We start from the raw sequence: 9,642 nt of genomic DNA on the forward strand, positions 1-9,642 counted from the left end.
GGGTGACCCGACACTGATGCTCACTCTGCAAGCCCTGCCTCCCCCGCCCCGCAATTCTGGACCAGCTGGGCCAGACCCTCGCCTCCTGTAGCTGGGAGGCTTGGGGGCCATTGCAGATGGTTAGGTGGAAAGTACCTGGGGTTCCAGCTCAGCTCCTGCGCCCCCCACCCCCACCCCCACCCAAGGCCACATTCCCGCACCTTCTCCAGCCGTAGCTCTGCCGGGTGCAGAGGACAAAAGTGGGGCTCGAGCACCCTGCCTCCGACCAGCGGGGCCCTCCCGGCCCTGGGCGCGTGTCCGCACCGTGTAGGATGGGGAGCAGCGTCCCGGTTCTGGGTGCGCGACGGGAGGGGCAGCGGCCTCACCGGCAGGCGGGGAGCCGCAGAGAGAAACGGAAGTTCAGGGGGTGCCGGCCTCGCCCAAGATCACCAGGCAGCGCGGGCTCCCGGCCCCGGGGGAAGGCAGGTTTGGAGGGGAGCGCAGCCCCCGGGGTGGCTGCGGGGGTTGGGGGGACCCAGGGCTGAGACAGGCGGCCGGAGGTGGGAACCCCCTGGGGACCGCGGGCACCTCGCCACATGGGGTTCAGGTGTTGCGCGCGGGCGGGGAGGGAGGGGGTCCGGCCCCTGGCCGAGCTGGGGAGCCTGCGCGCCGAGCGGCCCTGGGGGGGTGATGGCGGGGCCGGAACCCGAGCTCGGAGGGCGCGGGACTGGCCGGGAGAGGCCACGCCTCCCGGGTGGGTCGCCGGGTCCCTGGGCCGGCGACGCCGTCGGGGCGCACGGAGGCCCCCCCCCCCGCCGAGGCGCGGGGTCCGGGCGGGGCAGCGGGGCGGCGCCAGCGGCCGTGACGTGAGCGGGGGACGTGCCGCGCCGGCGACCAGAGCACCGGTGCCCCCAGCGCGCGGGCCGGGCAGCGGGGCGGGCGGACGCGGGCCAGCGAGCGGGCGCAGGTAGGCTCGGCCGGATGCTCCGCGGGGCGGGCGCGGGGGCGGGGGCGGGGGCCGGGGGCTTGCACCTGGGACCCTCCGGCCCGCCCCGGCCCCGCCCCAGCCCCGGCCCCTTTCGCCCCTTCGTCTCCTGGTCCGGGCGCCCGGGGCGGACTAGCCTCCCCTCCTGCCGGGGTCCCGGTCCAGGGGTTCCGGAGAGCCGGCGGTGCCTCGGACCCGGGCCGCCCGCTGTCCCCTCCCCCTGCCCGGCAGGCGCGCCCCTCCGTCGGGCGGCCCCGGGGCTGGGCTCGGGCCAGGAGGCGGCTGCGCCCGGAGGCCGGGAGCCCCGGGTATAAATAGCCCGGCCCAGGCCTGCGGGCTATATTTGGTGGGGTTCCCGCGGAGGGAGTGGGAGAAGGGGGGCTGCCCAGGCCGGCCTCACCCTCCTGTCCTTCCCCTCTGGCCTCACCGCCACACGCCCCGGCCCAAACCTGCCGGGGGCAGCGGGTGCCCACCCAGGCCGGTGGGCTGAGTTGGCATCGCCTCCTCCCCATCCGCCCGCCTGTGGGCAAACCAGGTGGGGCCTCGGTTTACCTACAGGAAAATGGGTCGATAAGGCACCTACCTTCTTGGTGGGCCAGGCCTGTGGCCGAAGGTGTGTGGGGGCACGACTGTGTGAGGGGGCACGGGAAGTGGGTGTTGCCCCACGGGTGGGGGGGGGACGGGGTGCCTGGCGTCGGGGCGAGAGACACCGTGTGTGTGTGGCCATGGCCGGGCTGGGTGGTCTGAGCTGGGTGCTTCCCAGGCCTCGGGGCTTGTGCAAGGCCGGGAGCAGGTGGGTGCTGTGTGGGTGTTTCCAGGGTCCCAGGCCTCACCGCGAGGCCCAGGGGTCAGCTGGGTCAGGTGGGTCCTGGGAGGGAGGACTGTCCTGGAGGTTGGCCCCTCTGGGGGGGGGGGGCGGGGAGGCCTCTCTCCCAGGTGAGCGTCCGCCTGCCCAGGCCCTGGGGACACTGGGGCAGTGTCCAGGCGGGCGTGGGCCTTCCTGCCCAGCAGCCTGTGTGGACAGAGCCTGGTGTGGGATGGAGCCTGGTCACAGCGCGGACTCTGTGGTGACCCCATGTGACCTGGGGCAGGGCTGCCCCCCGGGAGGCAACCTGGCTCTCCCTGGCTCGGGGGACACCGTGGGGGGGCAGCCACGGGGGGGGGGGGCTGGGCCGGGCGCGTGTGTGGAGGGGGCTGGGCTGCCCTCTGGGAGGTGGTGGGTGGAGAGGCCGCCACGCAGCCACGGACCCATCAGGCCTGGGCGCTGGGCGCACTGGGCCGGCGCGGGGCGGGCGGGGCGGGCGGGGCGGGCGGTCCGGTCTCCGCCCAGCGCTGCCTCCGTTCCCATCTGTGAAATGGGCCGGCGGGGGACGCCATCGCGGCGACCCGGGTGTGGGCCGCCCCCGCGGAGGGAAAGGAAGCGGGTCCGCCCGGGGAGCCGGGGTTCCGCGCTGCCCGGGCTCCGGGACCTGACCCGGCGGCCCCGCACGTGGCTGCGCGCCGGCCATTACGGTAGGGACGGCGGGCGCCTACTCCAGGCAATACGGCGGCTCCTCCCGGCGCGCGGTCACGTCCCCCACGTCCCGGCGGCGGAGCATCCTGCCCGCCCGCGCCCGCCTCGCCTCCCCGGCTGGACCCCCGTGTGCCCAGCGGAAGCTGGGGGGCGTGTGCAGCTCGGGGTCCCTGGCTCCCTCTCCCTGCCCCCCGCTCCGCTGGGACAGTGTCTGCCCCCCCCCCCCCCAGCCTTGCAAGATGGGAGCGCACCGGAGAGCCCGCAGGGCCCCGGGCAGGCAGGGCACGGCGGCCGCCCAGGGGAAGGAGGGCGGGCCGGTGGTGGGGGGCACCATGACCCGGAAAAGGCCGGCACCTCCCTCCAGACACAGCTTTGCTCACCGGTGGGGAGGGTGGGGCAGCTGGGGGCCTGCACCCAGCCGGGGGGCAGACTTTCTGGATCTCAGATGTGTGAGCTGCTGAACGGGAAACTCCAAGGGCCCCGTGCCCACTCCTCCAGCCCTTCGCTGCTCAGCTCTCCCATGTCTAGGCTTTGGGGGGCGGGGGGGGGCAGAGCCCCTGGAGCCCTGCCTGGCCCAGAAGCGGCACAGACACCCCACCTGGGAGATCGGCTTCCCAGGCCGGGGAGGTTATTTCTGGGCTGGAACATGGCTTGCATGCTTCCCTGGGAGGGTAAATGTCACCAAAGGCCACCCAGGCGACATGTACCCGCTCCTGTGCCCCTGCTGTCTTCCTGGGCACCGCAGGGAGGGCCCCCCTCCCATCCCGGCCGGCTGACCGGCAGGGTTTTCCTGGGAACCTCAGCGGCTGGAGCCTGGCAGGCCCTCCTCCCTCTCCCACGCCCGCCCGCCGGCCGCCTGGCTGGCTGCAGGGGCCGTTTGCTCTTGGAGATCCGCCCCTTTTCTGCATCCCTACATTTGTAGGGTCCTGCTCCCTTTGCCCCAAACCTAGCGCCTCCCCCTTCCCGCTCTCCCGCCCCTTCCCTGCTCGCCCCCGCCCACCACATGCAAACCAACACCTCCCTGAGAAGCCTCCTGAGGACCGGCTGGGGGGGTGTGGGGTGGGGGCCGTCCCGCAGCTGGGGGTTGCTGGGGCTGCGGGCTCCCCGTGTGCCTCAGACACAGCGGGCCACTCCGGGCCACTCCGGGCTGTGCCAGGCCACGGGGCTGCAGGCGAGTTTGCAGGAGGAGGGGCTCCCTGGTTGGGGGGCCCCTGGGTACCTGTCAGCCACCCCTCACCGCTGCGCAACCCTTGGGTTCAGAAACACCCCAGGGTTGCTCGCTGAAGACAGGAACGTCCAGGGCACTGAGGCCGGGGTGCAGGGAGGGGAGAGCTTCTCTCGGTTTCCCAGAACAGTCCCTGACCCAGCGAGGGGCGGGGACAGGGGGCGCTGTTCTGCTCCAGCGGGCTGTGTCTGTCTCGTCCTCACCCTGACCGCCTGCTGGCACTCAGGGTCTGGTCACAGAATAGTGGTGTCCGTGGGCAGCAGCTGCTGCGTGGACTCACACAGGAAGCCCTTGGAAAACATCCCCCGAGTCAGGCCCCCAGACCTGTCGGTCGGCCCCCCGAGGGCATAGCACCGTGGGAGGGTGCTGGGTGCTGGGTGCTGGGTGGGGAGTTGTCCTATGTCCACATTCCTTGCCCTCCACCCTGAACCTGAGCTCAGCTGTCCAGGGCAGAGGCCCTCGTCCTCTCTGGAGTCCTGCCCCAGGGTCCCTGTGGTCCCTGATGCATAGTGGGCCACCTGGGGGAGGTGCCAGGCCAGGGGGGTCTGCGGGAAAGGGCCAGGACAGACGCAAGCCCGGGGGCAGGCGGGCGGGCTGATGGGAAGGGGACATCAGGAAGTGGCTGGCCTCAGAGCAGGTGGAGTGTTTATACCACAGGATCTGCAAATGCTACACATCACGTCTCCCCACAGCACACGGCGGGCACGGACAGACGGACAGACGCGGCGGCAGCAGGCGGGCGGCGCTGAACCGCCCGGCCTCGTGACGGGCCTCCTTCCCCACACCCGCACCGGGAGGCGGCTCCCCCCTGGAACAGCTTCTGTCCAGTGAGGTGGGTGGACGGGGCCGCCAGGCTGATCTGGGATTAGACTTTTGGTGCCAGGATCGGCTGGAGGGGCACGGGGTGGGGGGTGGGGGGTGGGGGGATCTCCGGCTGGAAGCCGGGCCCTAGGTTCCAGGGCCTCAAGCCGAATTCCTGGGGATTTAACAGGGGGATCAGCTCTGGGCTGCTGCAGGGTTTGTGGGGCGATGGGTGCAGCAGGCTCCCTCCTGGCTGGGCAGCCTGGGCCAGCGTGGTTTTCTCCAGAGGGCTGATTGGACGCCCTGCCCACCCCGCCCTCGCGCGAGAGGTTAAACTCCAGCCTCCGAGGGCAACTGGGCTGGGCCCCTGCTGCCCTCCCCAGCTCTTCCTTGAATGCCCGAGGCCTCAGCCTCTCCCGGGGGCTGTGGCCTGTGCCTCCTAACGGTGGAGGAGTGGGGTGGGCAGGGCGACGAGGTGGGGTCCTCCGTGCGGACAGAGGGCAGCGGCCTGTCCCCCCCTGGGTGAACCTGCCCCCATCTTCACCCCCCCGCTCCCCCTCGGTCAGTGCACAGCAGGGGCAGCCCATCTCCCTGGCAGTGGGGAGAAAGGCTGGCCTGCTTTAGTTTAGGCCTCAACGGACACCACCCCCAGATCGGGCCCAGGTCCCTCATCGCCCTAGTGTGGGCAGTGCTGGCTGCCTCAGCCTCAGGCTCAGGGGCGGGCGGGGGCGCAGGGTGCTGGCTGCTTCCAGGGGGGAACTGAGCCCTGGCTGAGCCCAGAAAAGCCACAGCCCCCTGGAACCAGCTGAGTGGGAGCCGCTGGAGGAGGGTGGGCCCAGCACCAGCGGGGGCACAGGCGGGGCTATTAGGGAGCGGCCAGAGCTGGGCTCCGCTGGGGGCTGGGCCGGGCCGAGGAGGGGCATGGCCTGGTGTAGCCCGCGCTGTGTCCTATGCCCGTCCTCACTCCTGGGTGGTGGCTGGGCGGCCACCTGACAGCCTGGCTTTCTCCTTCTCAGGGACGCGGAACCCGCCCTCCTGGCCATGGGAGGGGCCGTGGTGGACGAGGGCCCCACCGGTGTCAAGGCCCCTGACGGGGGCTGGGGCTGGGCCGTCCTCCTGGGCTGCTTCATCATCACAGGCTTCTCCTACGCCTTCCCCAAGGCGGTCAGCGTCTTCTTCAAGGAGCTCATGCTTGAGTTTGGTATCGGCTACAGTGACACAGCCTGGATCTCCTCCATCCTGCTGGCCATGCTGTATGGCACAGGTGAGGGTCAGGGGCAGGTGAGGCCTGGGACAGGTGAGGGCCTGGGACAGGTGAGGGGCCTGGGACAGGTGAGGGGCCTGGGACAGGTGAGGGCCTGGGACAGGTGAGGGGCCTGGGACAGGTGAGGGGCCAGGGACAGGTGAGGGGCCAGGGACAGGTGAGGGGCCTGGGACAGGTGAGGGCCTGGGACAGGTGAGGGCCAGGGACAGGTGAGGGGCCAGGGACAGGTGAGGGGCCTGGGACAGGTGAGGGGCCTGGGACAGGTGAGGGGCCTGGGACAGGTGAGGGCCTGGGACAGGTGAGGGGCCTGGGACAGGTGAGGGCCTGGGACAGGTGAGGGGCCTGGGACAGGTGAGGGCCTGGGACAGGTGAGGGGCCTGGGACAGGTGAGGGCCTGGGACAGGTGAGGGGCCTGGACAGGTGAGGGGCCAGGGACAGGTGAGGGGCCAGGGACAGGTGAGGGGCCTGGGACAGGTGAGGGCCTGGGACAGGTGAGGGGCCAGGGACAGGTGAGGGGCCTGGGACAGGTGAGGGCCAGGGACAGGTGAGGGGCCAGGGACAGGTGAGGGGCCTGGGACAGGTGAGGGGCCTGGGACAGGTGAGGGCCTGGGACAGGTGAGGGGCCTGGGACAGGTGAGGGGCCAGGGACAGGTGAGGGGCCAGGGACAGGTGAGGGCCTGGGACAGGTGAGGGCCAGGGCTAGGTGAGGGGCCGGGACAGGTGAGGGGCCGGGACAGATGAGGAGCTGGGACAGGTGAGGGGCCGGGAGTAGGTGAGGGGCTGGGAGTAGGTGAGGGGCTGGGACAGGTGAGGAGCTGGGACAGGTGAGGGGCCAGGAGTAGGTGAGGGGCTGGGACAGGTGAGGGGCCTGGGACAGGTGAGGGCCTAGGACAGGTGAGGGGCCTGGGACAGGTGAGGGGCCAGGGACAGGTGAGGGGCCAGGGACAGGTGAGGGCCTGGGACAGGTGAGGGCCAGGGCTAGGTGAGCGGCCAGGGCAGGTGAGGGGCCGGGACAGGTGAGGGGCTGGGACAGGTGAGGGGCCGGGACAGGTGAGGGGCCGGGACAGATGAGGAGCTGGGACAGGTGAGGGGCCAGGAGTAGGTAAGGGGCCAGGAGTAGGTGAGGGGCTGGGACAGGTGAGGAGCTGGGACAGGTGAGGGGCCAGGAGTAGGTGAGGGGCTGGGACAGGTGAGGGGCCTGGGACAGGTGAGGGGCCGGGACAGATGAGGAGCTGGGACAGGTGAGGGCCTGGGACAGGTGAGGGGCCAGGAGTAGGTGAGGGTCAGGGGCAGGTGAGGGGCTGGGACAGGTGAGGGGCTGGGACAGGTGAGGGGCCCATCTGGCCCGGACGGGCCTGTTTGTCTGGGAGCCGCTGGCCCAGCCTCACCTGCCAGGCTGTGTGGTCCCAGCGCCCAAGGTCGGGCCCCTCTTCCAGACGGTGGGTTCTCAGTGCCTGGGGACCACCAGCAGGAGACACTCACCGGGGAAGCCCTTCACGTGAACTGTGGTCTCTCAGGCTGGGCGGGGAGCTGGGCCAGGCGTGGGGAGGGTGGGCTGCCACTCACGCTGTCCCCCCCAGGCCCTCTCTGCAGCGTGTGCGTGAATCGCTTCGGCTGCCGGCCGGTCATGCTGGTGGGCGGCCTTCTGGCGTCCCTGGGCATGGTGGCCGCCTCCTTCTGCAGGAGCGTCATTGAGCTGTACCTCACCACGGGCGTCCTGACCGGTGAGCGGGGCCCAGGGGGGTGGGGCAGGGCGCGAGGGGACGGTGACGGGTCAGGTCCGCGGAGGCGAAGTCCCCTGTCATCCCACCCCGGCGCCAGCCTGTTCCTCTTTCCCGTCTGTGTCTCCTGCGGGTCCGGCGGTGACGGGCCCTGTGCGCACACCGTCTCCCCACATTGACGCCCCTCAGACCCACAAAGAGGGTGGGCAGGGCCAGGGTCAGCTCTCACCCTCTGCTCCCCCTGCTCCCCCTGCTGCAGGCTTGGGTTTGTCGCTCAACTTCCAGCCCTCGCTCATCATGCTCAACCGTTACTTCAACAAGCGGCGCCCCGTCGCCAACGGGCTGGCGGCGGCAGGCAGCCCCGTGTTCCTGTGCGCCCTGTCCCCGCTGGGGCAGCTGCTGCAGGACCACTACGGCTGGCGCGGGGGCTTCCTCATCCTGGGCGGCCTGCTGCTCAACTGCTGTGTGTGCGCCGCGCTCATGCGGCCCCTGGAGGCGCCCCGGGCGGGGGCGGGGGCGGGGGGGCCCGGGCCCCAGAGGCCAGCCAGGCGGCTGCTGGACCTGAGCGTCTTCAGGAACTGTGGCTTCGTCGTCTACGCGGCGGCTGCCTCCATCATGGTGCTGGGGCTCTTCGTGCCGCCCGTGTTCGTGGTGGGCCACGCAAAGGACCTGGGCGCGCCGGACACACGGGCTGCCTTCCTGCTGACCGTGCTGGGCTTCGTCGACATCTTCTCCCGCCCCGCCGCCGGCTTCATCGCGGGGCTCCCCAAGGTGCGCCCCTACTCCGTCTACCTCTTCAGCTTCGCCATGTTCTTCAACGGGTTCACCGACCTCGCGGGCTCCACGGCCAGCGACTACGGGGGCCTGGTGGTCTTCTGCGTCTTCTTCGGCATCTCCTATGGCATGGTGGGCGCCCTGCAGTTCGAGGTGCTCATGGCCCTCGTGGGCACCCACACCTTCTCCAGCGCCATCGGCCTCGTGCTGCTGCTGGAGGCCATAGCTGTGCTCATCGGACCCCCGTCCGGAGGTGAGCTGGGCCGCGGGGAGCCCTGGCCAGACCCTGGTTCCAGCACTGGCCCATCCCAGGGAGGGGACTCGCTGGGGGAGGGTCCTGAGCAGGAGGGAGCCCTCGCCCTGCCCGGCCTCGCCAGGCACCGGCGCCCCCCCCCCCCCCCAGCCTCCAGCGCACAGCCAGCAGGTGTTGGGAAGGCACGGGACGCTGGGGTGGGGGCCAAGCCATGCTGACACTGTCCCCTCCGCAGGCCGCCTCCTGGACGCCACACACGTCTACCAGTACGTGTTCATCCTGGCTGGGGCTGAGGTGCTGGCCGCCTCCCTGGTGCTGCTGCTCGGAAACTTCTTCTGCATCAGGAGGAGGCCTGCGGGGGCCACCAAGGAGGGCGAGAGCCCCAAGCCCCCTGCTGACGACAGGGACAACAGGGACAGGGTGGACTCAAGGGAGGTGGAGCACTTCCTGAAGGCGGAGCCTGAGAAGAAAGGGGAGGTGGCTCACACTCCGGAAACCAGCGTCTGAGCTCGGGGCGGCGGGGCGCAGGGAACCGGACGGAGGCTGTCAAGGTTCATATTTATTTCACAAACAGGACTATCTCAGGCTGGGGGGCCCCCAGCAGGGGATCGTCACCTGATCAGTTTCTCGGGGGAGGTGGCGGGTGGGAACCGTGTCATTCCAAAGCAGATCTGTGGTGAAGCCAAGCCCTAGGTTACAAGCCGTCGGCACCCGGCACCCGGCACCCAGCCTGCTGACCCCAGGAGAGCCCGGTGCCCACAGCTGGGCTCAAGGACCTAGAAACCCACCCTTCGGAGACTTTAATCAGAGGGTGGGGCCAGGCCCTCCCTCCCTGACTGCACCCGCCATGCCCTGCGCCACCCTGAGCGTCTGGGGACAGCTCCCTTCTGCTCCCCTGGAAGTCTGGAATAAACCTGCGTGTAGGAAGAGCGGAGTTTGGCTTGAGGTGTGGGCGTGGTCTACCGCTCCCCCCAAACCTCACTTTCTCAACGAACAACAAAATGAGCCTGGACCCCAAGGGCTGCTGGTCGAGGGCCCTGCGCCGGCACCTGGGAGCCCCTAGGTGTGACCACTGGGTCCTGCCTTCTATGTACTCACCCCTCAGGCGGCTGCCTGGCCCGATACAG

At 70.7% G+C, this 9,642-nt stretch overlaps 1 protein-coding gene across 2 annotated transcripts; it reads left to right on the forward strand.

Annotated features, from left to right (window-relative positions):
- Positions 1-788: 788 nt before the first annotated feature.
- On the forward strand, positions 789-9,444 carry SLC16A3 (solute carrier family 16 member 3). Of its 2 annotated transcripts, none has more exons than XM_059671590.1 (6): positions 789-946; positions 4,395-4,534; positions 5,520-5,767; positions 7,348-7,491; positions 7,748-8,515; positions 8,751-9,444. In XM_059671590.1, exons 3-6 carry the CDS (start codon positions 5,545-5,547, stop codon positions 9,020-9,022), a joined length of 1,407 nt encoding a protein of 468 aa, XP_059527573.1. In that variant the 5' UTR covers positions 789-946; positions 4,395-4,534; positions 5,520-5,544; the 3' UTR covers positions 9,023-9,444. The 2 variants fall into 2 exon arrangements, with proteins under 2 accessions (XP_059527573.1, XP_059527574.1); XM_059671591.1 differs by lacking the exon at positions 789-946 and adding an exon at positions 1,553-1,577.
- The last annotated feature ends 198 nt before the right edge of the window (positions 9,445-9,642 follow it).

The sequence above is a fragment of the Myotis daubentonii genome, chromosome 16, assembly GCF_963259705.1.
Source record: "Myotis daubentonii chromosome 16, mMyoDau2.1, whole genome shotgun sequence".
Taxonomy (NCBI): Eukaryota; Metazoa; Chordata; class Mammalia; order Chiroptera; family Vespertilionidae; genus Myotis; species Myotis daubentonii.

Excerpts from the sequence above, each read along its gene's own strand:
- SLC16A3 (XM_059671590.1), top strand. The coding sequence starts at position 5,545 with ATGGGAGGGGCCGTGGTGGACGAGGGCCCCACCGGTGTCAAGGCCCCT. Across the intron at positions 5,768-7,347 it reads GGCCATGCTGTATGGCACAG|GCCCTCTCTGCAGCGTGTGC; the intron begins GTGAGGGTCAGG and ends TGTCCCCCCCAG. Across the intron at positions 8,516-8,750 it reads CATCGGACCCCCGTCCGGAG|GCCGCCTCCTGGACGCCACA; the intron begins GTGAGCTGGGCC and ends TCCCCTCCGCAG.